Source organism: Struthio camelus, chromosome 32, assembly GCF_040807025.1.
Source record: "Struthio camelus isolate bStrCam1 chromosome 32, bStrCam1.hap1, whole genome shotgun sequence".
Lineage (NCBI taxonomy): Eukaryota > Metazoa > Chordata > Aves > Struthioniformes > Struthionidae > Struthio > Struthio camelus.
Window position 1 is genome coordinate 4,664,251 of NC_090973.1, and position 27,990 is coordinate 4,692,240.

General features: G+C 57.4%; 2 protein-coding genes and 1 non-coding gene across 6 annotated transcripts; 2 read left to right on the plus strand and 1 right to left on the minus strand.

Annotated features, from left to right (window-relative positions):
- Positions 1-1,011: 1,011 nt before the first annotated feature.
- On the plus strand, positions 1,012-9,554 carry LOC138063539 (coiled-coil domain-containing protein 81-like). The gene is made up of 10 exons (XM_068923155.1): positions 1,012-1,131; positions 1,710-1,958; positions 2,860-2,985; positions 3,286-3,442; positions 4,551-4,807; positions 6,562-6,647; positions 7,468-7,592; positions 8,244-8,361; positions 8,933-9,056; positions 9,498-9,554. Exons 1-10 carry the CDS (start codon positions 1,012-1,014, stop codon positions 9,552-9,554), a joined length of 1,419 nt encoding a protein of 472 aa, XP_068779256.1.
- A 3,263-nt stretch (positions 9,555-12,817) lies between these two features.
- Positions 12,818-12,889, plus strand: TRNAA-UGC (transfer RNA alanine (anticodon UGC)). The gene has a single exon. It is a non-coding gene; the product is annotated as a tRNA-Ala (tRNA).
- A 2,950-nt stretch (positions 12,890-15,839) lies between these two features.
- LOC138063460 (antigen WC1.1-like) lies at positions 15,840-27,954 on the minus strand. Of its 4 annotated transcripts, none has more exons than XM_068923081.1 (15): positions 27,832-27,954; positions 26,488-26,802; positions 24,973-25,281; positions 24,421-24,735; positions 23,269-23,586; positions 22,873-23,187; positions 22,122-22,436; positions 21,366-21,428; positions 20,969-21,283; positions 20,516-20,551; positions 20,087-20,224; positions 19,242-19,337; positions 18,716-18,799; positions 18,025-18,177; positions 15,840-17,770 (listed from the first exon to the last, which is right to left on the minus strand). In XM_068923081.1, exons 1-15 carry the CDS (start codon positions 27,896-27,898, stop codon positions 17,514-17,516), a joined length of 3,096 nt encoding a protein of 1,031 aa, XP_068779182.1. In that variant the 5' UTR covers positions 27,899-27,954; the 3' UTR covers positions 15,840-17,513. The 4 variants fall into 4 exon arrangements, with proteins under 4 accessions (XP_068779182.1, XP_068779181.1, XP_068779183.1 ...); XM_068923080.1 differs by having other exon boundaries at positions 20,516-20,554; XM_068923082.1 differs by lacking the exon at positions 18,716-18,799 and having other exon boundaries at positions 20,516-20,554.
- Positions 27,955-27,990: the final 36 nt, after the last annotated feature.

Genomic DNA, 27,990 nt, shown 5'->3' on the forward strand with positions numbered 1-27,990 from the left:
TGTGTGCGCACACTGGGTTGCCTGTGCACTATAGGTTGTGTTAAAACCCCCAGCCCCAGAGGCTGGTCACGGACAACCTTCAGCTTCAGCCCTACGAGGGGTGGGGAGGGCAGGTGTAATGATGGAGTGAAGCCAGCCCCAATCGCAAGGGTCTCTGGCTGGGCCCCCAGCGAATGCGGTGCCTGGGGAGGTCGGGGCTGGGTCTGTGTGGTGCCTTCCCCTCTCAGTCCAGCCCCTCCTGGCCCCATCTCCTCCTGGGTGTTACCTTGCACGGCCATTAAAAGTACAATACTGGTATGTTTAGTTATTCAGAAATAAATATTTTTCTTTTTTTATCTACTTTATAATGGTGTTTATGTAGGAGGAGGCAAAAAGGCAAAACAGTGCTGCCTGAGCTTTTGGATCCAGCATATGCCCTGTTCATGATGATTCTTGGCCCACTAACAGCGGTCCCACCTGTTGCTGCTAGCAGGTGCTGAGGGAAAGTGTCCAAGAAACAAGGAGAACAAGAGAATGATTTTTGTTCTTCCCCCTCCAGCAGACTTTCCCTGTTTCCAGCAGCTCGAGGCTATGGGACGTGGGCCTGGAAGTGTGTCCGTACCGTTGTGCTGAGGGGCTGGTGAAGCTCTTTGCTATCCATTTGTTTAACCTTCTGTGCAGCCTTTCACATGTTGCCCACCACAAAACCCTCACAGGAGGGGTGTGGGGTGTGTGAAGGAGCCCTGGAGGGCAGATGCCAGCGCTGGTCGCTGTGGGACTTTGCTCATAGCTTCCCTGCATGGTGAACGCTGTTTAGTGTTTCTTGACTGTGGTCTGACCTCTCCAGACAGGCACTGTATGACCACTGACTTCTCCATGAGGACTTTCCTCCCACCCTGCTGTTTGCTTCCTTCAGTGGGGTGAGAGCCAGGGCAGGTGTCCAGGGACTGGGGGGCCGGGAGGGCCGGGAGCGCCCAGGCAGTGGGGTGCAAGTGGGGCTGATGGGCACCATCCTGCTGCTTGTCCCAACTGATGGGCACCATCCTGCTGCTCATCCCAGCAAATGGGCACCGTCCTGCTGCTCATCCCAGCAGATGGGCACCATCCTGCCGCTTGTCCCAACTGATGGGCACCGTCCTGCTGCTCATCCCGGTGCAGAGGGGCTGGGGAGGAGTTGCCCCCAGCTCGGCCCGGGGCCGCGTGCAGCAATGGCTGGGAGGGCTGTGGGTGCTCCTGGGGGTCACGTCCTGCTGCTGCACAGTGAGGGGCTGCTACAGAAACCTTTTTAAACCAAAAAAGAGTGCAAACCAAACACCCCACCCCACCCCACCCCTGCCCGCTGCAGGGCCCCCCCGGGTGGGTGCCCACTGCCCTCCCTTGCAGCCGGGTTCCCGCATGGGAACCACGGCTGGGGTGAGCGCAGCCACAGTGCCCAGCCCAGCCGGGACCCCGGTGGGGTTATCCCTGCCCCAGGGCCTGCGTGGGGGCAGCGGCAGCCTCCCAACTGCCCACGCAGCCCCTGACTGCTGCAGGGCCAGCCCTGGCCCCCCGGGGCCCTGGGGCGAGGGGGGGACGTGCCCCTCTGTGACATGGGCTGTGGTCACAGAGGACATCCCGGGTCACAGCCACAGCTCCCCTCTCCCGCCCGGCCACGGCCTCTCCCCACACGTCCCGGCGAGGCCGGGGGAGCCCAGGCGCTGGGGCTGCTCTCAGCACCGCTCTGCTGCCAGGAGCCACCGAGCCCAGCGGGAGCCGGCGAGGGGAGGCCGGGGCAGTGCGGGGCTGCGGGACGTGTGGAGGAGGAGGAGGAGGAGGAGGAGGAGGAGAAGGAGGAGGAGGAGGAGGAGGAGGAGAGGAGCTGTTTCCTCATCACCTCCCGCTGCGGGGGTGACCCAGGGCGAGGAGGACAAGGATGGAGCTCTGGGACGCTGGCCAGGGGAGGCGGCGTGGGCAGAGGGTGCCAGCGCTCCCCCGCCAGGGTAAGGCCTTCAGGATGTCCTTCCTGGGAGCCGTGGCAGAGATCATTAACTCTGGACATGGCTGTGGAAACCCTGGTGCTGGGGGGAGGCTGGATGAGTTGGTGGGTGCCCCAAGAGCCCTGACTGACGGTCCCCTCTGGCTCAGGTGCCAGTGCAGCCACCAGGACTGCTGGGTCCTGGCCCTGATGCTGCCCCTGCCATCCTGGGGCCCCCTGGGCAGAAGTCCCTGCCCCAAGGGTCACTGCTGGCCTTGCAGTGGGGATGGCCCACCCGAGCTCCAGGTGGGGGAAGCAGCTGGAGATGCTCTGGTGGCCATGCAGAGCCTGTGTGTGCGGGGATCCCATACAGGGAAACTGGCCCCATAGGGGAGAGCCTGGGGATGCCCTGAGCCCCCGGACTACTGTGGGCACAGCACTGTGCTCTGAGGGGTGGAAATCCCTTGCCAATATCCCCAGGGAGGGATGAGGGGGAGATCTGCATCTGGAAGGAAAGGAGACCTGTGTGAAGGAGGCTGAGGGGTCCTGCAGCTCCTGCTGGGCTCTGGAGAGGCCGTCGGAAACACCTGTGCTGGAAATGAATCCTTGGCCTTTGACTCAGCTCAGTGGGGCTTTCTGTCTGGGAGACGGGCCTCTGCCTCTAGCTCCTTCCCACTGGATCTCCTTGTGCCTCCAGACTGGCAGAGCAGGCTTTGAGCTCAGGGACACATTGTGGATGTCCCGTGGCAGGATGTGCATGTCCTAATGCCTCTGTTTCAGCTCCAGAGCCCTCCTGGGGGCAGACAAAAGGTTATAGCTTCAAGGCAGTGCCCACCCCAGCCCTGCCGCCCCTGCCAGGGAATGGGGTGTGTTTGAGGAGGGGGATGCGGTTTGAATATGCTTGCACTTGTCATCTCCTTGGTTAGGCATGTGCTGAATGGTTTGAGCTGGCCCACCCAGAGCATGACATGTCTTTCACTTCTTTTCCAGAGACCCTTGCTGTCTGGGAAGGTGTGGCTAACTACATTGTTCATCAGCTGATGCTGAACCAGGTGGGTCTGCCATCCTGGGCCTCCCCACCAAACCCTTCTTCTGCCTCTTATGTGTGTGAGGGATGACGTCTTGGCTTTGACTTGTCTTTTTGAGAGGGTGAAGAGGAGGGGGAGGAAAGCATCTGGAAAGTTCTTACAAAGAATTGCTCCAAGGCTTCTCCAAAGCTTTCTTTCCCAGAGAGCTCCATCTGTCCCCTTTGTATGGCAGGAGCAGGCAGGGCACCAAGCCCCATGCTCTGACAAGTCTCCAGCCTGTCCACCTAACAGTCTCGTAATTCTTCTCTTCCTTCCTCTTTTCAGGGAGTCAGAGTTATTCGGCTTGGGACCTTTGATATTGTGACTGAGCAAGCTGGTGGTGGGAAGCGTGGTCTTCTGACAGTTCGCAGACCCGTGTTCCGTCTTTCGAAGAATATTGCAGAGGTTCACGGCCTCACCTATGATAAGGCCTATGTTCCTGGTAAGGAGACAGGCTGAAACTTTGGCTTCCGCGTGGGACATCTGTGGGCTGTGCATAACTGCTGTTCAGTGTTAGACAGCCAGAGTTCCTTCACCAGGTCCTGAGAACACCTTCATTTGCTTTAATTATCCTGTCATCCTCATGTACAATACAAGTAGACTCCCTTTCTCTCGGCCTTGCTTTAACAGCTGGCTACACACCAGAGGTATTGGGGATGCTTCTTCTCATCAGATTTCATTAAAACCATTGGTCTGTGTTTACTGCCACACCAGACCGTGTAAAGGCAAATACCAGCATTCATGGTGGCTCTTGCACTCTCCTTCTACTTAGAAGTGGGTCCAAGGCAGCTGTAGAGAGCCTTGAAATGGAGATGGGGAAACTAGTGTGTTTGAAAAGCCGTCAGAGGCCAGCTTTGTGGAGATGGTTGGTCAGTGCTGCCAGCACTGCAGTGGTAGTGGACATTGGTGATGCCTGTGGGGCAGCAGGAGCTCCGAGCTGTGTTTGGAGTGGGTCTTTCTTTTGAAAGGACTCCATCTTCTCTGTGATGGCAACATCAGTCTGGCACTCCTTGGAGATGGACCTCTGGCACCAGAAGCAGGGATGTTTGCTGTGCACTTCTGAGGGTGCTGGGGGTGGCCAGAAGGATCTGAAGGGGTGTCATGCAGTGCTTGTGTTTTCCTTCCCCTCTTTCCTTCCTTGCGTTCATGTGACGTGGCACAGCTAAATCTCTCCCGCCCTGGAAGGCATTGAGTGTGGGCACAAGTATCATGACCTGGCACCTACTCCCTCAGCATGGGAACTGGCCCCCTTTCTCCTCTCCCTGTCCTGCCATCATGCCTCATGGTCCTACGAGATGGCTAGGGCCCTTTCTTTCTATGTCTGTAGGGAAGAAAGCATTGCGCTTGGCCCATTGCACTTTGTACATCCGGTTGTAGAGTGCTTTGAACTTCTCCTAGGGAGCAGTGATATCAGCTTCCTTCAGGAGCTTTCCCAGATGTTTAAAGACGACAGCTCTGTGGCAGGGTCTTGCTTGAAGACCTCAAAGCTGCCCATGCTCTGTGTTAGCCTGCTGCGCTCGTGACTTTGTTGCTCTTTTGCTGCTTCCTAGGTCATAAGCTCTCTGAGCCCCTGAAGTATGCTCGTGTAGCCTCGAACATCTCTGTTCCTTGGAAAGCAGTGGAGGCTTGCATAGAAGAGACCATGCATCTTTTCTCCTGTTGCCTCGAGAGTGGGAAGAATGCTGCCCTTGTGTTGAAGGACATTGGCATGCTTGTTATTCAAGGGGTAGATGTGAAAATGAGATTTTACAGAGACTTTCTGAGAAGGCTGAATGGGACCGAGCAGCTGCTAGAAGCTCTTCTTGGGGTAAGCTTTCCATTTCTGCAGTGCTACCTGTGGTCCTTTTGAAATCATGAGTGAATGCAATTCTGTTAGCCTGCCATGACCTGTTTAGGGGCATGGACAGTCCTGGCCTGGAGTAATGCCAGCTCCCTGGACAGTTTGTCTTGAGCATTCAGAGGATTTGGCAGCAGAGAAGACCCTGGGAATAGGCTGTACTGGGTCCACCCAAAGATTCATGCAGCCACATGCACTGCTTGCATGTGCTTCGGGAAAAAGTCCAAGGAAAGGGCAGGTCTTGTGTGTTTTTTTTCCCAGTAGACTTCCCATCTTCCAGACAGCCATGGTTTAGTGCCCCCTTGTTTCAGGCTCACATTTGAACCCATGTGTCCTTTGGCCATGTCTGAGATGGTAAGGTAGTGAGTTCAACAGCTTCCCCTTAAGCGAGGTAACAATATTTCTAGGCATCAAGGGACATGTGCGTCCCTTTGGAAGCTTGGCCTGAGCCCTTCATGGGATGCCCTTGCACTGTGGTGTGGTGAAGGAACAGTGAGTTCCTTCCCTCCTCCTCCTGCCTGGGCCATCTGGGGTGTCAGACATCTCTGGCCAGTCTCTGGTGACTTCAGTCCTCTCTCTTTGAAGTTGGAGGGCCTGCACATGTGTCTTCTCTCCCATATAGCAGCTGGCCAGAATATCTCCTCACTCTCATCCTCTTGCTCAGTGGTGTTTTTAGGTCTGTGTCTGTGTAGGTTTATTTGTGCGGAGATCGCTGCTCACCCCACTGTCTGGGCAGGAAGCAGAGGCACAGGCAGAGCAAGGCCCAGGTGGGGCCAGAGCCCTGTTGCTGCTGTTGCTGTGTTGGTCTAGTTGTGCTGACCAGCTCTTCCCAGGGCCCTACACTCTCACCAGCACACAGGGAGTCTTTCTGTCCTGAAGTGTGCACCTGCCCGCTGCTAGTGGTGGCTGCAGCATGTCACAGAGAGACTCACTGGAGCCCAATGTCCTTGCCCAGGTCTCTAGTGCAGCCCTGTGCTTCAGCCTGGGCTTTCAGGTGCAGCTGGAAAGGGGAGGTGTGGAAGCAGGCTGAGCTGAGCCCCTTGAGGGTTAAGCCAGAGATGCAAGCAGGCTGTAGCCCAAGCCTGCTTCCCAGCTCTGTCTCTTCCTTCTCACTTAGTCCATGGTGCCTTCTCAGTCAATTCTCTGGGCCAGGGCCTTTTCTCCAGCCTTTGTTCCCAGTGGGTCCCAGAGCAGGACCCTCACCTGCCCCTTAAAAAGACACCAGAGACTTGGCCTTCATAGTTGGAACCCTCTGTGCAAAGGGAAAGGAAGGGCTGCGTCTCTCTATTCCTCCATGGTGCACAGGCAGCCGTCTGAATGTTAGGAGAGACTGTGGGGGTTAACCCCACGTCTGAGCCCTTTGTTCTCAGCTCAGGAGGCATCAACTCAAGCCAGCAGGGAAAGAAAACGGAGCAGCCAGGACCCCCGGCTAGTGAAATGCCTTCCCCTGTGCTTGCCTCCATTGACTCCTGCATTAGGAAAGACCTGGTGTCTGGGTTGAGTCTCTGCATTCTCAGCCTTGCAAAAAGCAGTGTTCCTAGCCTTTCTCATGTATTTCCCTCCAGCTGTTCTGCTGTATAACTGAGGGGCTGCTGCGAGGAAGAGAGAGATTCAACATTTCAGAGAGGCAGCACCTTCTCTGAGCAGTGGAAAAGTTTGCTGCCCCTGTGAGCGATGAGATACTTTCCTTGGCCTCATCTCACATGTGTCTCTCACCTTTGCAGATGCCAGAGATGAGGGATTCAGTCCTCTTGGGCACTGAAACTGCAGCTTCTCAGACCTGGTCTGGTCATGTCATTGTCTTTCCTGAGTGAGTATGGTTTGTTGCTTCTTAGCCCCTGGCTGGCCAAGCAAGCAGCTTCTCAAGGCATGTTTGGTAGCGTTGTGTTGCCAGCGCTTGTGAAGGCTGTTCAGAAAGTCATTTGAGAATAACTCTTTCCAATGTGAGTTCAAGTACAGGTCCATACTAGTCACTGGCTTGGGACATTTCCATGTCTTCTGAGAGACCTGTGTGAATGAAATGTGTCCTGCATGTATTTTCTTGGGTCAAAGGTTTTTTTGATGGGAGGCCTGTCTAGGCCCAAGTGGAGCCTGTGCCCAGTGGGGTTTTTTGGAGAGCTTTGTGCTGGCTCCCATTGTGCTCAGTGTTTTGTTCCATTACCTGCCTGGGAGATGGAGGTTCCTTTTTACAGATACACAAACATCAGCTTGGGAGGGCCTGCGAGTGTTTTGGAGGGTGAGAGAGGAGTTAGAAATAGTGCTGGGAAGCTGTAGGGAAGGAGAGTAGCCTGTTCTGCCTGGACATGAACATGAACAGGAGATGATAGATGGTCACAGTGGCAGCCCAGAGGATCTGGGTTAGAATGAGCTTTCCTACAAGGAAGGATAGGGAAGCTCTTGAAGAGCCTGAGGAGGAAACTCACACCCCTCCAGGCTCTGGAGGTCTTCATGATGTCACTCAGCTTGCTAGGATGCTCCTCCAGAATCTGGTATGTTCTGTATATTCTGCTTTGCAAAAAGGAGGACTTCACAGTAGCTCCCAAATGCCCCTGTGTCCCCCTTATTCACACAAGGTGCAAAGGAAGTGTGGTGTCCTTCATTTGAACTGGTGTCTTTTTTCCTGTTTCCAGGTACAAGCTTGAGAGCAGAGCTAGAAAACCACCTGTGGCACCTGCGAAGCCCAGCCAGGAAGAGGAGATGGGAAAAGACAACGCGAGTGGCAAAAAGGGAATGGAACAGCTGGTTCCTGGCAGGGGTTTGTGCCTTCTCCTCCTGTGCTGCTGGGTAGGGCATTGGAGCCAAGGCTCCAGTGCAATGGCTCCCAGGGGTAGCATGAGGCACTGGAGGTGATGCTGCTTACCCATATGGGAACTCTCAAGGGACTCAGGATGGGAAAAGTCAGATGGTTAAAAAGTCTGGTAGCCTGTGCCAAGACTTCCTTTCATTTTCAAAGCAAGGTGTTCTAACCTTTCTTTCCTACTCTCTCCTACACATTCCCAAAACAGTGCCTTTGTGTTGACTGTGTCAACAGAGGAGTTGTAGGCATGTGAGATCAGTAGACTGATCCAAGGATCGGCTTGCCTTGTGTGAAATGATGGCCCCCAGAGAGGCTCTGTTCGGTCACCAGGACATCCCAGCAAGCCCCCTTTTCCATCGAGTGAATGGGATAGAACATGAGAAAACCAATTCCACAAGAAAAGATATTGCCCAGTAAAAACGAAAAGACAGATAGTCTAAGCCAGTGTCTGGAAAGACCAAAGACCACCCAGGAAGCAAGCTTTGAAAGGAATCAGCTTGAGGCCTGCCTCACAGTTTTATCACAAGCTTGAGCGCATCTGCCTATCCTTCCTGTTCCAAAGGTCTCCACAATGCTGTCCTGAAGTGTTTTCTTGTCTCCTGCTTGCAGGAACTCTTCCTGCCAAGCGTCTCCTCTTCAGGGAGAGGCATCCTCCACCCAGAATAACAGCTACCAATATGCAGAAAGGAAAGGGGAAGAAAGCTGAGGTCAAAGCGTCTCGTGGCAGGTGAGACACTTGGAGGCATGGAGGAGGGTGATCCTGCAGCCTTGTGCTTTTCTGAGTGAGATGTTTCCTGTGGACACGAGGTTTAGGGCATCTCTGAATGCCTTTTCTCACATGGCACAGTGACTCCTGATCCCACGATGGCAGGACTGCCTTTACACCCCTGATCACTTTCTCCTTCTTTGACCCTGGGTCTCCAGGAAGAATCAGTTTTCCATACCTAAGCGCAAGGTAGCTGGGACCATCAAGGAGTGTTTAATACATTTGCCAGGATGGGGTAAGTGTGTCTCACAGAGCCTGTCTTTGTAAAGGCCCCTGCTCCTCTCCTTGCTGCCTCGAGAGAGAGCCTGTGCCTGGGCATCCTGAGCGTTCCTCCAAGCACATCATGGAGCCCTGGGTGCTTCAGCTGGGGGTGATCTCTGTGTCTGTGGATGTGAACACAGGCAGTCGACCCCACATCATTCTGCTGCGGGACTGCCTTCTGCTGCAGAAGTAGGCGCCCAGCTTGGGAGCACAGAGTGGAGACCAAACTCGCGCTGTGCTCACACCACCTCCCCACAATGTGTATTTTCAGTGTGCTCCCAGCCATCGGAGGGAGCTCCTCACAGAAGGTGGAGAAGGGCAGGAGGAAGGACAGTGCTGACGCCATGCCCCCACCTGAGAAACTGGTTAAAAAAATCCAGAAGATGCCAAAACAGGTACGTGCTACTGGCTGAGGTCCTCCTTGTGCACTAAGGACTTCTAGGGGCAGGGGGTATGAAAGACCCCTTCCTGTGTGTTCATTTGGCCCTTGACCAGCCTTGTCCTGCTCTAGTTTTGCAATGCATTTGTCACTAGTGCGTTCTCAGGAAACACATCAGAAGGCCCTCTTTGGCCCTGTTTCTAGCGGGAATGTACCTGCTGGGCCTTTCAGGGACAGGGCATGGGCACTTTCTGTTTAGCTCAGTGATCATTTAGCTCCTTTTATCACATCAAAAACGTGATTGTCAGACCTGCCAGTATTAGCTGAAGGGCATAAGAGTGCTGACAGGCAGGCTTAAGGCAAGGGGCAAAAGAGATAGTGAGAAATGACCTTCGTGCCCTGGAAAACAACAGATGCCAGTAATAACCTTTGCTGTTTCTTTTCTGTGGCCCTCCAGGTGGAATATCACTTCAGAGTAATGGGGGAAGGGATTCTTGTCTTTCCTCCAATCTGAGCCCCTGGGAAGATCTTCCTTTCCTATGTATTTTGCTGACAAGACAAGCAAGGCAACTGAAGCCAGAAGAGCACCTTTGGAGAAGTCATGTGAAGAAACCACAGTATTTCCTCTGGAGCCATTTTCCAGAAGTATCCGTAAGAGGCAAGGAACCCTGAGGAAAATGGGGCTTGTGGTCCAAGTGAAGTCCCACTGTTACTAAAGGCCCGTAGTTGGGCTTTCGGCTGTTGGGGAAGCTCAAGTGAATGCTGATGCTGAGAGTAACAGCTGAGGTCATAAGGGATGTTCAGGCTCATTTGTTCTGACCTGCCAAACCTCATAGTAGGATTGCATTAAAGGTATCCTGCTCTGCCAATGGTAATTTCTTCCCCTCATTTGCAATGCTATGGGAGATGTCCGATGGAGATAGAGGGGCAGGTAGTCAGCCTGGCCACTCCCCTCCCAAGGGCAGTGGGCCTGAGAAGGAGAAAATTGGGTTTATGGAAACAGAGGGGATTTGTAGCCCAAGAGACAAAGCACAGCACAGAGTGGGGGCTGTCCTCGGCATCCCAGCCACAGATGTAGAGGGACAAGTGCTGAATGTGAGTTGCAGGGAGGAGGCTGTTTAACCAGCTGCCATGCAGCAGGGACTTCAGTGAGAGCTATGTTTCCTACAAAATGCTGAATCTCTGGTTGTGATCAATTCCCCAAAGATTTCTTGGTGCTGGTGTTTGGAATCAGAGGTGTAAAAGGGAAGGGAAAAGCAGGATCTGATGTGGAAGAGAAACAGCAGAGAGGGCTCCATCTGGGACCCCTCATGAACATCCCTCTGAATCGGCTCCTTCCTGCTGAAAGGGCACAAGACAGGACAGAAATGCAGTGACTCCCTTGCAGGAGTCTAGCAGGAGGCTAAAAGCTGACTGTAAAACTGTGACTTCACAACAGGCCCAGATCAGAGACCGAAGGTCATCTCTCCTGCACCTTGCACACAGACTTTGCTTTTATGTTCTCTGTCCCCTCAGCAGCAGCTCACAGCACAAACATCTCAAACCTCCCCAGTGTGTGTTTCCTTACCCAAACACACTCACGCATCAGGCTGCCCTGTCCAGTCCAGCTGCAGCACCTTGCAGCTCCCCGTCCCTGCACAGAGCAAGAGGACCTGCTCCTGCAACCCCACAAGCTGCTTTGGTCCTCTTGCCAGCTGTTGCTGCTGCTGAACCCTACTCTCCCGTCAGGTCTCAGCTGCAGCTGTGACCCAGGGCATGCTGCTCTGTCTCCAGTCTCAGCCTCTCTCCAGGCAACAAGTCAGGCCAAGGATCGAGCACCGACTGGACTGAGAGGGCTGTCCTCTCCCCCGAGGTTGTGCTTGGGGTGGAGGAAGGCCTGACCCTGCCACAGAGGTCTCTGGCAGAGCTGTCTGTGCATCAGGCAGATGGCAGAATCTCTCCCATGTCCCCACGCACTTGCTGGGGCGAGGACTGAGATGGCCTCTTTCACTGCCCCGTGGGACTGCACCCTCCCTTCTCCCCATTCAGGAACGAGATGTGCAGACAGGACCACCCAGTGTGGACACCTGCTGTTCCCTCTTCAGTCCTTTCCATCAAGGATGGGGAGGGCACAGCTCAGCTCAGCTCAGGGTCAAGAGGACTTATGTGCATCCTCCGTGCTGCTCTCCAGCTTCTCTGGCCATCCCACATGGTCCAGAAAGGACGCCCCACAGCAACACGCATGTGCCAGCCACCAGCAGATCTGCTGTCCCAGAGCTGGCTCCCCAGGGATGTACCTCCAGAGAAGCCTGGCTTTTGTTGTGACTGAACACAAATGGGAGGAGGGGTGAGAGGAAGGGGCTGTCCATGCAAACAAGGTGATTGTCTTGCCAGCTTTGAGAATGAGCTTGAAAATGCTAGTCTGTAGGGACAGTGACTGCAGGACAGTCACTACCCCAAAAGACTCCTTCCAGGTGGGTCTTGAGCCAGAAACAGGATCATCTTTGATAAGGATGGGGTTTGAGCCCCTGTGCACAGTGCAGAATAGATTAGCAGTGCATCGCTGTAACCTCTTGGCCACCTCTTCGCCATGCTGTTGTTGTTCATCTGTGGCTGTTCATGTTTCCCTCTCTTCTCTTCTTTGGAGGATGACACAGGACAGAATGGACAGCATTCACTAAGCCCTGATTTATTGTATTTTAGCCATAGTAAAGTGTATGTGTCTCGGGCTTGGTGCTGATCCTTACACTGTCAATCCCCCTTCCTATTCCGTCCCAGCATAAAACCCCTCAGTAAGACCAACCTCTGCACACACAGAGGTGTGAATGGGAAGGTCAGTGGCACCAGCCCCACCAGCAAGGACCCCTCTGTTCACAGCAGCCCTGGTTCAGGAGACAGGTCCTTCCCTGAGCAATTCACCAGCCTGAGCCAGAGCCACGGGGTTACCACAGGTTACCATGGGTGCTAGTGCATGGGGACCATGAGCAAAAGCCAGGATGCCGGGCAGCACAGTCCTCCAGGCACCCCACCAAGGGGCACCGTCCCTGGGTGGGCTCGAACCACCAACCTTTCGGTTAACAGCTGAACGCGCTGCCCTGCTGCGCCACAGAGACCCCACCACTGGCATCAGGACAGTCCCCAGTGCTGCTGGAGTGGGAATGTCCCTGAGGCCAGGCACGTCCCCAGCCCCAGGGAAGGGGAAGAGGATGCTGCCCTTCACCCACCACCAGGTGCTGGTGGCCAGAGCAGAGCAGGGGGAGGCCTGGTGACCAGGTGAGGGGCTGTGGGCAGCTCCCTGCCCAGGATCACCTCTACCTGCTCCCGTGGCCCCTCCACTGCACACCCTGGGGAGGGAGGGATTGGAGCTGTGGGCACCTCACCTGGGGAGGACATTTCCCTCAGCGTGTTCACTCCTGCTGTTGGTGTCAGGGACAGATGTGCTGCACACAGGAGTGCTGCACAGGGTGGCAGAGGAGACTCGGGGAAGGGATTTGTTCCTCTCCATTGACCTTCCCTGGGAGGGCCAGAGCGTGGGAGCAATGCCTGCAGCGAGTCTTCTCCTGCCCCCATCGACTGCAGAGATGTTGGAGGGGCAGTGTCCCATGGTGCAGCCCTGGTCCAGGACTAGTCCCCGCTGAGAGGCAATCTCCACTTCCCCCATCCCAGCCTGTGGCCCAGTAAGAGGGTTTGAATGCTGTTTTCTGCTGAGGATCTCAGAGCAGCAGGGGGGAACAGGGCTGTGCTTGTCAAGGGCACATTTTGGGACGAGTGTATGTCCCACCCCTCAGCAGGTTGTAAGGGGATGTAGCTCAGTGGAAGAGCGCCTGCTTTGCATGCAGGAGGTCCTGGGTTCGATCCCCAGCATCTCCAGGGGTGTTTTATGTCCTGACTCTCCATCCCCTTGGTCCTCTCCAGAAAGTGTAGGCTTACAGTAGTAGCAAGCCAGCACCTTGGAAAACCTGCTCAGCTGAAATGACATCTCTGGGCAAGGGGAGAGGGAGATAAAACTGATGCTGTTGGGACATGGATTTTTGTGTCACTAACTATTGCAACAAGCTGAGCGGCCAGCAGTAGGCAAACAGGCAGGAGCTGAGAGGTCATCCAGTGCATCAAAATGCCCTCTGAGGAGAGGGCTACATCCCCTTTTCTTTCACAGCAGCTGATTGGCCAGCAGCAGGTGGGCAGCCATGTGAGGTCATCAAGGGTACAGCAAAGCCCATGAGGAAGACATAAGAGGCTGGAGGGAGGAAGGAGGGAGAAGCAGGTAACATGACAGTACTGGCCTAGTGATTGTGAGATCACCTCTATGACTGCAGCTGATTGGGCACTGTGAGGTCCTCAGGGGCAGGAGAAAGCCCCCAGGAGAGAGGGCAGAGGCAGAGGCAGGCAAACTGGCCTGGCTGGGAGCTTGTTTGTGAGGTCACTTTTATTGCAGCAATCTGATTGGGTGGCAGGCAGGCAGGTGCTGTGAGGTCATGAGGCAGATGAGAAAACCTTCCCCATGGAGAAGAGAGCTCAGGGGAAGGGGAGAGGGAGAGGTGAGTGAGAGGATGTGTCTAGGGTGCTGATTGTGAGGTCAATTCCTTACATCAGCCGGACTGGCCATTAGCATGTAGGTCAGCAGGAAGGCATTGTGAGGTCATCAAGAGCATCAGAAAACTGCCACCAGCAGAAAGGAGAGCTAAGGGGGAGGCAGGTAAAGGGGGGAAACAATGGGATGATGATGCAAACATCTTTTGCACTGTGGCAAGATCTTTGGAACTGAAGTTGTAACTGTGATACAAAGATGACATTCCCATTTGTTTAATACAGTCCTTTATCAATAGAAATGGATCATGCATGCTCTGGAGTGGGCATGTAGGACCACAGGCCAGCTGGATAATAAGGATTTACTGGAACAACCCCATTCAGGGACTCTCACCTGCTCCACCTGAAGATGCTGTTGCAAGGACACCTGTGGCAGAGACTACCCTCAAAAGCCAGAGAGCAGCCAACTCTCCTGTTTATAAGATTTGGATTCCCCACATGAGCATTCCCTAAGCAAAAGTTCCCAATGGATTAGGTTTCTTTTATATATCTATATATGTTTTTATATATATATATATATTATATATATATATATATATATATATGTATATGTTTATAAACACTCTGTCCATGAATGTCTGTGAAGCAAACAGATCATTTGGATGCATCATGTTCTGGTTATGGACCTAGGTGCTCATGCTGTGCCCCTCAGCTCCTGCTATGGGCTCTGTGTGGAGCTTTAGAGCCAGCACGCTGTTTCCTACAGCCAAGGTGAGAGATCTGGCTGCAGGTCTGATCTTGGTGCTGGCAAATGTCTCCTGAGGATGCCAAAGACATCATCCTGGAGAGGGAGCAGGGGTATGTCTTCATTCTGTCACTCTTGGCCCATCTCTGGCCCATGTCCATGTGTGTCTGTGTGGTGATGTTTTTGCAGCTGAGCAGAGGGGTCCCTGTGCCAGCCCTCAGGGAGAGCGTGTCCTTTGGGTGAGGGCTGAGCCTGGCTCCACATCTCCCCATAGGGTAGGAGAGGGGCAGTGCCAGCCCTGGGGCTTGCTGAGCAGGTGGTCACCCCATGGCCGAGGGGCCATGGGATTGATCAGAGCAGGCACTGCTCTTCTGAACCCTGGCTGTTGGAAGCCCGTGTGAGAAAAGCATTCACAGAGCGAGACCCCACGGAGGTGGGTAACGCACATGGACACTGCAAACACAACCCTTGTTCCTGCTGGGGCTCAGGCTCCAGCCCCGCATCTCCCACAGGGAGATGGGCCAGGGCTAGGGAGGGAGGGGGCTGCCTCAGGGCAGGGGGCTGCCAGCAGGGAGGCTCCAGGTCGCAGAGCTGAAGGTGGTGTCTGAGGCCTGGCTGCCCCCAGAGCCTTCAAGGTCACCCTAGCCCTGCCCCACTGCTTCAGGGATTTGTTGGTGACACCATCGTTGTCACCATCAGCAGCACTGGTGCTTTTCCCTCATGCCTACACTGGGAATCCAGTCCCCTCCCATAATCACTTCCCACTTCTGCACACATGGCCCAGCCCTCCTGCAAGGTCCCCAGCACCAGTGCTCCATCCTGGATAGGAGCCGGGATGTCCACAGCTCTGGGACGTGCTGCTGCCCGTGGAGGGTCAGCACAGGGCCTGGCACTGGAGGAGCTCCCAGTGGGGCATGGGAAAACGCTGCTGCGGGAGAGGGTGCTGGTAACAGCCATGGGCTCCCTCCTCTCCTCGAGGGCAGGATCCTGCTGTTTGCAGTGCTGCCGAGCCCTGGCTGTTCCTAGCGGGGAGCCTGGCTTTGCCCTGTCCCAGCTGGAGGAAGAAGGGGCCTCACACAGCCCTCACTGCTGGGCTGTGGCTTGGCTGCTGGGGGAGAGGAGAGCTGCCCCTCTCCTGGGACCCAGAGCTGAAACCCTCCTGCGAAGCAGTCAGCGCTGGGCAGAACTGGGGCTGGTGGAGTTACCCTTTGCCTTCTCGAGAGAGGCACCAGACCCTGGGCACACAGGTCTGATTTTGTCTGGTGGCCTGACAGTGCCGGCTGCAGGGGAGAGGCGAGCTGTGCTCAGGCAGCTGGGCAGGGAGAGCTGGCGGCAGCTGCACGGCCCCATGCTTGCCTGGGGCTGGGAAGGCTGAAACCAGTAACTTGAGTGGAGGATGGATGCATAAGTAGTGGGAGGAGGGGATGATGAAGGAAAGAAAAAAATGCAAAGGAAAAAATAGGGTACATAAATAATTTCAGTGTAGGAAAAGAAAATTAAAGCAGGAAAAAATGCTACTCTCAAAAACTGCCAGTTTAGTCACAGAATCTCAACATTTTTTAATGTTAAAAATTTTTTAGATATTAACATAGATCCTATAGATACAGACACAGATCCAGACACAGAGGCATTTGGTGACTCTTCCCCATTGCAGGAGATCTCTCTGAGTAGATCAGGTGTCAGCTCAGTGCAGGAAAGGAAATGAGCCAGGACAAAGGTGGAGTGTGTTTTTGTATGCTCGGCCTTGGCCCCACTGCCCATCAGTGTGTGGTATGGGGAACCCCTCAGGAAGGGCCAGCGGGATGCGGAGATCAGAGACCTGCCCCCATCTGGAGGAGGGAGGGCAGTTTGGGTGCCAGATGCTGCACAACCACCGAACCCTCCTCCCCACTTGGCTCCTGTGTGAGAGGGTCTCGCCTGTGGGCAGTGGGGCTCAGCCCATTAAAATCCCGGCCTAGGAACAGGGATCCTGTCTCAGCGCCCATCGGCACCAGCTTTAGGGATGGACATGAAATGTTTTCTGCCATCGAAATACGCCCTTATGAGCAGCCTCGGGGATGGGCCCATCCCGAGGCTGGGGGCTGATCCATGACTTTGGGCTGGAGCCCGTGTGTTGGGGTGATCCCTTCTCCAGTCCCCTGCCCTCTTCCTCTTCTGCCTCCTGCCCTGCTGAAGGAAACGTCCCTTCCCACCGCTGCCTGCTCCTGTCCCCTGCACCCTGCACACAGATATTCCCCTGCACAGACCCAACCTGGCACCCCAGGCGAGGCAGCTCCTTCTCCTGCCCCCGCAGCCCAGCAGCAGGAGGGCAGAGGGGTGGGGGTGGACTGGGGGGTCCCGGAGCTGCCCAGGGCCCTGGTGCTGCCTGCTGGGAAGGAGCCATCTCTGGGCTGTGCCAGGAGTGCTCGGGGGTCCATGAGGGCTGCGGGAACCAGGAGCAGCCCCTGGAAACAGGAGTCCCTGCAGAGCCAGAGGAGGGGAAATCCCAGCCCCGGGCACCCAAACAACCTGCTCTGTGCCATGTGCTGGGGCAGCGGGAAGCAGAGCTGCCTCCCAACTGCTGTGGGGAGGGGATCCCTGGGCAATGAGCCCTCTGGGGCTGGCTGGGGTGTTCAGGGCCCTGCTGTCACCTCCAGGCTCACTCCTGTGGGGCGGCAAAGCAGGGCTAACCCTGTCACTGCAGCTCTGTGGTGGCCACCATGCCTTGGGTCAGGGAGGCCCAGGCACAGCCCCTGGGAAAAGAGCAAGCAGGGGCACTCCCAGGGTGAGGAGTCTGGACCTCCCTGCCCAGAGGGGCATTACGGGACCCTGCATTACAGGACCCTGCGGAGAGACCCACTTTGGCTGGAAACTCTTGCGTGTGGTTGCAGGATGGAAATGTCTCTGCCAGCAGGAATATCCTCCAGCTGGACTGCTCACTATTCCCACCCTCCAGGGACCATGGGCGCTTGCAGGCGCACATCCTGTCTCAGAGCCTGCTGCTCTCAAGACGTGCCCCTTCCCTGCTGCAGTTTCTTGGTGCTTTGCTCTCCCTGATCAGTCTCGAGGAGACACCCCAACACGTGGGGAGGGAAGCACCAGCTCTGGAGCAAACTCCCAAATGGTTTTAATAAGAACAAATACCAATGCATGGCGTAAAAGTAGAGACATGAAAATAGAAAAAAATGCTCTAACAGAAAAAATTTTGACACCAGTGGGAGAAGGGAGACTGGTGTCTGGCACTCAGGGCTCTCCCAGCTGCACAGACCTCTCTTCCATCCCAGGAGCTCCCAACCACATGGCAGAGGTGGGCTCCCCTGGCCCCAGGCTCGGGGACCTTTTGGCACCAGGGTCCAGTCTCACAGCCTTGGTGTCCTCATGGGGATGTGCCAGAGATGCCTCTTCAGCATCATCGTACCCCGTGTCCACGGGGGGCAGGGATAGGGCAGCTCTCTTGGCTCCAGGGGCTCTGTCACTTTTGCGAGAGTGCAGGCTCTCCCCTGGAAGCAGCAAGGTCGGTGTGTTGCAGTTGGCCCCATGCGTGTGCCCCTCCTGGGCTGTAAATCCCCTTCCTCCCCCTCCTCTCATTTCCCTGAGATTTTCAGCCTGTTATCTCCCCCCAGTTTCCCCACTAGGAAAACTCCTGGGGCAGGTTCCCTCCCCATCCCGGCAGGTCGAGCTCTCAGAGTGCAGCGACTCTTCGGGCTCCACGAACGGCACCCCAGGCCCCAGCCCCACTGTGTTTCCCCCTCACCTCTCTGGGCCTCCCCAGGTCCGACTCCCTCCTCCGCTTCCCTGGGTGCTTCCCAATCTCCCTGCCCAGGAACAAGATCCTCCCCAGGGTCAGAGACTTCCCTGGCATCATCATAGCCGTCTGCTGGGTCACCTCTGGGCAGAACAGGGACATCTGAAAGAAGAGGGGAGCAGGTGGCAATGAGAAGAGCCCTCCCGCAGAGCAGAGGAAGCAAGGGCGTGCAGGAACGAGGAGGGGCTGAGCTGCTGGTGTTGGTGGGGTCACAGGAGATCCAGCATCCTGCCCACCTCCCCTGGGGTCGCAGGAGCGTGTGTGTGACAGCAGGGACCCCTCTCACCCAGCCGCAGGGTCGGCAGTGCCAGGCTCTGCACCAGAGCTGGCTGTGGAGACTCCCTGTGTGCTTGGGGAGATGCCGGTGCCTTGCGGCTCGGCTCCTTGGGGCGAGCTTGGGGCCTGCTGGAGGCAGGGACAGGTCAAGCCCAGGAAGTCCCCCTGTGACCCCGTAGGGCACAGGGCTGCGGGCACCCAGCTCAGATGGGCACGTCTGACCCTCGCCCGCTCTGTACGGCTCTGGAGACGCTCCCGAGGGCGATTCCTCCCCACCCCGATGGTGACATTCAGTGACGCTGCTGCTGGTCACACAGCTACAGGGAGGAGAGACCGACCTTTCCTCTGTCTCCCCCTCCATTACCTGGTGCTGACCCAGGACCATCCTCCTCCTCACTGTCCCTAGGCTCGGGTTGCAGCTTGGTCAGGGACCTCTCTGAAGAGGAGCCTGGCAAGAGGAGCAGCAGGTGTTATCAGAGTGAGCCCTGATGACCCTGCTCATGGCCAGTGCTGCTGGGGATGGGCACCCACACAGCAGGGACTGCACGGGGAGGAGGGCTCAGGGACTCCTCCTGCTCCCATGGGACAACCTCATCTCAAAGGGCCTTTCCAAGCTGCCTGGGGACAGCCCCCTCCCTCACCCACCAGGCACAACCTCGGGGTGCAGTGGGGCAGGCAGGGAGGCGCTGTGCCCTGGGCTGGGACAGGCAGAGCTGGTGGGGAGGCAGCTCCTCTCCTGAGCCCAGCACTGCGCTGCTCTCCCCTCAGACCCCCATGGCCCAGCGCTGCGGGGACCACTGGCCTGGGGGCTGCCAAGGTCCTGCCCTGGGTCAAGGCCAGGGGAAAGGGCCCTGCAGACGTGCTCCCTCCCACGAGGGACCCACACCGACCTGAGTGACTGAACTGCGCCTCCTTCTCCCACGCCCAGCTGTAGTCGATCTCCTGGTACACGGCCTCAGAGAAGGGCTCCAGGGACCTCCTGGAGCCTGAGACAGAGGCAGGGTTGGCACAGAGACATGGGGACAGGAGATCAGACCCCGACGCGGTCACCCAGCCCTTCCCCCTGGGCTAGCCCAGGACTGACCTCACAGCCCAACCCCACTGCTCTGTCTAGGCACCACAGCCACGTCCCCAATGACAACAGCATCCCTGGGGAGATGGCCTGGGGCAATGTCACCCTCATGCTATCTCTTCAGAGACAGCCCCATGCCCCTTTTGGCCCAGGGTCTGGTCCCTGGTCTGACCCTGGAGCAACTCCTAAGTCTCCTCTCCCCAGGGAGCTCCCCTCTCTCTGCCAGACGGGCCCATAGCATGGCCCCTGCCCCACCACGGGTGGGCAAGGCTGGATGGAGGGAGCAGCCCAAGGACTGGACACCCACACCGAGAGATCCCCCCTGCCCTGCGCTCCTCCCGGCACCACTCCTGCCCCACAGCCTCCCCTCCAGCACTGCCCAGAGCATGGACAGCAGCATCCTCAGATGTCTTTTGCTGCTCCCATCTCCCCCAGCCCCTTGCTGCAATTTATCTCCTCACTCATCACCATCTCCTCCCAGGTTTGGGCTCTCTCCTCTCCTGGTTGCTGGTGTCCCACAGCCAGACAGTGAAGGGACAGGGAATAGGACAGGAGGCAGCACCCCTACCCCAGCTCCATTTGTGCCCCTCATGGACAACCTACAGCACCCGTGGGGCTGCCAAGAGGCATCGTCCACCCTGGGACCAATGAGGAAGGACCCACCTCTGCGCTGAGCCCTGGCACTTTGCACTTGCCCCACCAGGAGGGCCAGGAGCAGGCAGAGCAGGGCCCCCAGGATGATGCAGATGACAACAGGCACCGAGACTCTCCCGCTCTCCCTCGCACGGACCTGGGTAGCATCTGCATGGGCAAGGACATGGACGAGGCAGCCTCTGGCCTGGGGGAGGTAGGGGCCCAGGGACACCCCACTCCTGACCCTCCCACACATGGCAGCATGGGGAAGGGGCACAGGGGTGGGTCAGGGGCAGCTCCACACTGCCGGGTGAATCACAGCCCTCCCCAAAGCCACCCACTCCCACCCCAGAGCCTCTTCTCTGTGGCTTCGCACCCCAGCACAGAGCCCCTTCCCTCGGGCTGCAGGTCACAGCCTGGCCCTCGGGAGATCAACCCCCAGGGAACAGGGGAGGTTACCTGCTCGGAGGGGTGATGTTGTCATCATCCTGGGTGCTGCTGCAGAGCAGAGAGAGAGAGAGAGAGAGAAAGATGCATTTGCATGTGTGTGTGTGTGTGCGTGTGTGTGTGCGTGTGTGTGTGTGTGTCTGCAGATGTTCCCTACAAGTCCCATCTGAACTGTCCTTCTCTGGGTCCCCGGGAGAGGCCCAGGGCCCTCTACTCTGGGCCATGGGGACAACAGCACCAGCAGCCCAGGGGATGCGCCTGGGGGACGGGATGCAGGAGTCCCATGGCCAGAGGCCTGACGACACCTGGCCCCACAACAGCTGCTCCCACAACAGCTGCTCCCCACCTGCCACCAGACACCTGACCTCCCCAGGGACATTCTTCCTCTGACGAGCTCTGGGGCCTTGTGAGGACCCAATTGGGGAAACATGTCCCAAAATGAGGGGATGAAGTGCTGCCACTCACCAGAGCAATTCACAGAAGCATCTTCCTTGTGCTGGCAGGTATCACTGTCCCCAGGCCGGGCCCAGCAGTCCCAGAGAGATAGCTCTGTCCCTCTGCACTCCACCTGCTTCAGCCAGATGGAACCCGTCCCCTCCCCAAACACAGCCTCCCCCACGACAGACATGGCAGGGCCACAGCCCAATTGCCTGCATGCAACCTCGGCGTCCTTCATGTCCCACGAGTCATCGCATACTGTCCCCCAGGAGCCATGGTGCCAAACCTCCACTCTGCCCGAGCACCGGTCCTCTCCTCCCACGGCACGAATCTTCTCCATCTCTGGAAAAGGTAGAAACCCCCACATCACTGGGGCAGCTGGGAGAGCCTGGCCAGGGAAGAAGGACACACGGAGGAGCAGTACCTGTGCAGCTCGTAGAGTTGGGGCATTTGGCCACTGGGGCTGAGGAGGTTTCTGGTCGTCTCCCTGCAGAAGGAAATACTGTGCTGAAGGGGCTGCTTCATGGGGGTCATGCAGATGGGAGCAGGACTGACCTGTGCGTGAACCTCCCAGTGCCTCCTTGGTCATGGACACAGCTGAAACTCCCAGTAATGCAGTGTATAACAGCGCTGCATTCCAGGGCTGCCCTTGACTGTTCACCCTTCAAGGACTAATGACTAGCAATGGAACAGACGGATGTTGCCAGAGGGGAGGCTTGTCTGAGCTCCGGTGCCAGCAGTGCCCTGGCCAGGGCCTGTTTCCTACAGAACCCTCAGCCTCCAGGACTGGTTGCACTCTCTCCCTTCCCATTCCCTCAGCAAACCACAGCCATGAGTGGGATGCTCTGCATGGACTTCCCAAGCTAATAGGTGGTTGTCTGGGCCCTCTCTACGGGCAACAGAGAGCAACAGGCACCTCCGGAAGTGTCCAAGGTAAGGTGGAAGAGGCACTGCCTGGAGGTGCCTCTGCCTCTCCTTGGGCTATGCAGGGAGCTCAGGACAGCTATTGCTGATGGATGTGTGTCACTCTGAGAGCTGATGTTGTGTTTGTGTCACTGACAGCAGAACGGCCTGAAACGCAAAGTAAAAGCCACTCCAAGCTCTTTCTCTGCGTTGCACCTTGCTGAACAGGGAGCAAGACCTGGTGTGAGCCTTTGTGCCCAGGTAGCTCCAGCCTTACCATTGCAGGTGATGTGGGTCACTTCTCGTTGGTCATCACATGACTGTGGGTTCCAGGGAGCAGAGGGGCACTGCCAAAAGGAGCTGTTTGTCTTCCCACACTCAACACGATCCAGCCATGTGGGGCTAGACACCCTGCCACTTGGAACATTTATTTCAATGGACCCTCCATCTCCACAGCCCAGCTCTTTGCACACCAGGGACACGGTGTCAGGAGTCATCGAGTTGGAACAAACACTGCCCCATGTCCCGTTGTAGAAAACCTGCAGGCGCCCAGAGCAGCCATCGCTGTTCTCCAGCCTCAGGGCCATGAACTCTGGAAGGAAAGGCACAAAGTTGGAGGGAACAAGCTGGTCCGGGGGTGAGGAGAGAGAAACCTAAAGCACCCCTGACAATGCCCCAGGTTATTCTGCAGCATCCATGGGCAGGAAGGGTTACTCCAAGAAGCAGGGACCCTTCTGGCTACCTCAGGGCTCAGAGAGGCAGAGGGCACTGCTGGCAAGTCACCCTTTCACCCAGGGAGCAGAGAGAAGTCCCTGAGGTGCAGCAGTGCCCTCCCCTCTAACCCTTGCGGACGGCTGGGCTCTCCCTATAACCCTCACGAGGTCCAATGGGGACAGTGCACAGGTGTCCCCAGGACGGGGGCAGGAAGGGGGCTCGGGGCAGCCAGGGGCAGTCTCGGCCATGCCCTGCTCTCCCCTCATCCCTACCTCCCCGGGCACCAGGCTCCCATCACCACTCCCAGCACAGACCTGAGCAGACGACTCCTGCGTGCTCTTTGTGCCTGCAGTTGTGCTGCCCCCAGCCCCCGTGAGGGCAGACCCAGAGAGCAGCTTCACCCCCGGAGCAGTTCACGTCGTCCAGCCAGATCTGCCCAGAGCCTCCCCCGAAACGAGCAGAGCCGGTCGCCTGCACAGCCACCCCACAGCCCAGCTGACGGCAAACGACGGTGGCGTCGGACAGGTCCCAGGAGTCATCGCAGACGGTCCCCCAGGTGCCCTGGTAGTAGATCTCCACTCTTCCAGCACAGCACCCTGTCCCATTCACCAGCCGGACCCGCCGGCTCCCTGCAGCCAGGAGAAACCCCATTCATCAGGCCTTGCGGCACGGGGCAGTGCAGTGCTTCGGGAACTGTCAGAGCGACTCACCCGAGCAAACCACCCCCACATCCTCAGCAATTCCTGCTAGCGCTGCCTCAGGCAGCGAGGTGTTGCAGAGGGTCAGGCGAGTCTCCTTCCCTGCACACTGGACCCTTCTCAGCCCCACAGGGCCCCTCCCTCGCTCCGGCTTTGGTGGGTTGTAGGCCTGCTCTGCCTCTCCGCACTGGAGCTGCCGGCACACCACGCTGGCATCGTTCATGTCCCACTGGTCATCCAGGACTCTGCTCCACGTCCCATGCAGGGGCATCTCCACTCGCCCATCACACCGGCTCCCTCCATCCATCAGCCGCAGGGAGCCAGAGGGCCCTGCCCAGAGAGAGAGGGGGAATGCCCTGGACTCTCTGTGACACCGAGGAGCCCTGCACCCTGCCATGTGTCTCCCATTCCTGATGCCTTTGGACACCCTGGAGCTCACCCATCCGTATCCAGCTCACAGTGAGGAGCTCAAGGATGGCAGTTTTCCAAGGGATTTGTTGTCTTTTTTCACTCTAATCATGCACAGGATGAACACGAGCCTTGCTCTGTCTCCACACTGGGACTAGCCCCTGCTGTGACACCCAGGGGAGAGCCCACACGTCTCTGCCCCTCTGCATCCTCATGGATCGGGGACTGGGAGCTGGTGTCCTCAGCCGGAAGCAGGAGGAGGGGGTCTTTCTGACAAAACAGCATGAGTTTGGAACGCATACTGACAAGAAGCGAGGGCACATCCCAGCCCTGCTGTGCAGCTCAGCCTCAGGCACTGCTCCTGCTGGATGCACCCAGGGCAGCCCCTGCGGGCAGTGGGATTGAGGTCTGCAGCACTCTCTGCAGGTCTAGGAAGGGGCTGTTTGCTAGAAGGAGGGAACTGTGTCCTGCAGCCTCATCCTGTGCCTGTGCTGCAGGAGGAGAGTAGAGGAGCCCAGGCCTCATGCTCGCCCCCGGTACTTGAACTGTCTGCCCTGGGGAGGCAGAGATGCCTCTTTTGTGCTCACTCCTCCTTTCTCACCAGGTAAAATGGTCTGCCTGCTGGCAAAGCCCTTTGAACCCCTCCACTGGAAGCCAGGGCTTCTCCAGGAAGAAATTCAGTTTGTCATTGCTTTGAGTTGCTGTGTCACACACAAGGGGCAGGTTTAGTTAATCCTGCATTTTCCCTGAACTCACCTGAGCAAACAACACCAGCATCATTGTCATGTGAGCATGGGAAGGCCCCCAGGGCAGTCACAGGGCACTGTCCCAAATGGGATTCGGTCCCGTCACAGTGGAAGGTGTCTCTCCAGACAGGGCCGGTTCCTCTCCCAAAATGCCCTCCTCCAGGAACGGACTCAGCAAACCCACAACTGAGCTGATGACAGAGAACGTGCGCATCGGGGATGTCCCAGCGAGAGTCACAGAGGGTTCCCCAGGTCCCCAGCACCTGGATCTCCACCCGCCCCGAACACGCCGTGCTGCCATTCACCAGCCTGAATCCTGTGTATTCTGGGGAAAGAGGAGAAAAAGTGAGGAGGGCTTTGTGCTCTTGCACCCTCAGGTGTTCAAGGAGACGCCAAAGGGATAGCAGCCCTTTCTCCTCCTTCCACATCATTTCAAGATTGCAGACAATGACTCCACCCCTCCTGGACTCACACCACGCTGAGCACAGTGGCTTCCCTGCTCCCCTACCCTACAGCGCACGGCTCACGGGAGGCATTTCACACCTCCTCCCTGAATGCTCACGTGTGCAGGTGACACCAGCATCATTCGCATGGCTGCAGGTCTGGTTGCTGAGGGACATCCTGGGGCAGGAGGGGAGGAGGGATTCATTCCCCACACACTGCAGCTCTTTGTCCCAGATGGGACCGACCCCCTCTCCAAAGGGAGCTGCTCCAGGGACGGACAGGGCTGTGCCGCACTGCAGCTCCCTGCAGATAACGTTGGCAGCTTTGAGATCAAAGTGTGAGTCACAGACTGTTCTCCACTGGTCTCCATCTCTGATCTCCACACGTCCTGAGCAGGGGCTGTCTCCTCCAACCAGCTGGACAAATCCTGGAAAAACCCACCGATGACAGGGAGTTCACAGAGGCTTCTGGCAGTTATATACCTGCATCCCACATGATTTCCAAGGCAGCCACATCCAAAATGCTCCACAAACATCCCAGCAGCAGCTGTCAGTGGGTGTTGATGACACAAACCCCTCAGGGCCCCCTGCACCTCCTCTCACCCCCAACACAGCACCCAGGACTGGTGACTACCCCAGACCTCACAGCCACAGGTGCTGCTCAGGGAAATGCTGCTGCCCCAGACGCCCAGCCCTGCCCAGCACAGGCCCTGGGCACTGCAGCGCCTGGTCCAGGAAAATGGGCCCAGGCACTCACGGCTGCTGCAGCCTGCTCAGCCTCTGGGGAGCTCAGGGCCAGGCTGAGGAATCACCTTGGAGCAGCCCAAAATGCAACCTGTTCCCGGGGGTGTCCTGGGGTGTTGGGGTGTCTGTGCAGGGAGACATGTCCCAGGCACAGAAATGGTGCAGCTGTAACCGGGTCAGTGTCTGGGCCAGCTGCCCCCTCTGACGCATGCCCGGGGAGGGGTGTGGGGCTGTGACAACCTTGGGGACCCTGCAAGGCTGGCCTGAGCATGTGGTGACATGGGAGGGAGCAGCCGACAGCCCTGCAGCCGCCAAGCCCCGAGCCTGCATGGGACCAGTCCTCGTGGGGCAGCCCTGGGCATGGGGTGCGAGGTGCTGCATGCCACCCTGCTCCTCTGCCCCAGGCCCTGCTCTTCTCCCCTCTGAAAAGCCCTTTGGTTCAACCGAGGGACTTGCATTGGTGAGGGGAATGACCCAAGCGGCCCTGGCCTTCTCCTGTCGTTCCCTGGGGTGCCAAGGAAGTTGTCCCTGGTGTCTGGGGCATGGGCACCCCCAGCACTGCCAGCCAGGTCCTGGCAGAACAGGAGGAGATCGATGGAGACCAAGAGAGGCCCCCTCACACAGGGATGGGGGATTCATCTCCCATCTTGAAGCACCACCTGAGGGTGGGCTGAGCCCCCCAGGACCTTCACGAGGTCTGTGCAGCACTGCAGTAGGATCACCTGGGGCTTTCCCCAGGGACATCAGCAGCAACAGTCCCAGCTTGGCAGCCAGAATAGCCATGTCAGGGCCTCCTCTGGTACCCATGCGTTTCTCCTTCAGGGCACAGCCTGGTTAGTCCCCTGATCCCAGGCCCAACCCCAAAAGTGAGGCAATGTCTGACTCCTTACCTGAACAAATCACTCCAGTGTCCCAAGCATGAATGCAGTTATGTTTACCCCAACCGGCATGACTACACTCAGACAGGGCAGTCTCAGTGCCTCTGCAGCGGAGATCATCCAGCCAAATTGGGCCAGATCCTGGCCCAAAATATCCATACCGAGGGGCTTGGAGAGCAGATCCACAGCCCAGCTGCTTACAAACTACAGCAGCATCTTTCATGTCCCAGCCAAAGCCACACACTGTCCCCCACTGGCCCTCGTGTTTCACCTCCACTCTCCCAGCACAGCGCCTGCCTCCAGCCTCCAGCCTCACCTCCGCAGAACCTTCAAACACAGACATGGGTCCTGTTAGGAGAGCACCCAGCCCCAGCACTGTGGCTGTGCGACGTCCCCTGCGCAGGGTCGAGTCCCAGGCACTGGGGTGTGATCCCTCTCCCCTCTGGGCTGTCCTGGGGCAGTGTCGGGGTCCCTCCTCTCCCCACATGCTGCACTGGGCTGGGGGAAGCCCAGCTCTGGTCCTGCTGGGCCATTCCCACTCCAGAGCCTTTGGCACCTCCTCCCACCCCTCCACCTGGCCCATGCCCACCTGGACACTGTGTCAGGCTCTGCACAGAGCACCCACTCCTCCCCAGCCTGCTATCCCATGAACAGCCCTGAACCCCCAGCCTCCACACACACTGCTGCTCTTCCCAGAGCCCCCAGACCCCCTGCCCACTGTCTGCCCTAGGCACCACTCAACCTCACCCACCTCCCATAGGACTTTCCAGGTCCCCAGGGAGCACCAAGATGATGCCCATTATTCCTACCAGCCTCTATCCCCCCTTGCCCCGGGCATGAATCCAGCCCCTGACCTTGGCCAGGGAAGGACACCTCTCTGCTGGGCTGTGGGTGTAGGCACCCTGGTCCCCTTCTCTCTTGGGGGGAAAAAATTGCCCCTCCTCAGGTGAGGGTCACCCCAACCACAGGGCAGTGAACAGCACAGAAACCCTCCGAGGCACTCTGGGGCTTGGCTGTGCCCTAGGAATCACTGAGTGCCGCAGTCTACAGCTGACCCACTGCCAGCTCCAGGGACACAGCGCTGGGGGAACAAGGCATCCCAAAAGGGTGCCCAAGATCAGGTAGCTATAAACACACTTAGGCACCAGCTGCTGTAAGCACACGAGCCCTGGAAGCACAAATACCCTTCTCCCACCCAGAGAGGCACAAGGAAACACACAGGGTGGATGGACTTGAGCACCTTCCGCCCCTTGTCTCACTGCTTTGTGGGATGAAACCCCTTTTCCAGAGGGATCCCGATGACCCCACTGGTGCCCGTTGGTCCCAGGGCTGTGGGACAAGGAAGCAGGCACTTACCCCTGCAGGGCTGCACCCAGAAGAGCAGCCACAGCACCTGAGGGACGAGGAGTCCCTCTGCCTCCATCCGCAGCCTCCTGCCCTGACGGCACTGCCCTGCTGCACCCCACTCCCTGCCACAGCTGCCGGCGACTCACAAGGGACAACAAAGACAGGAGG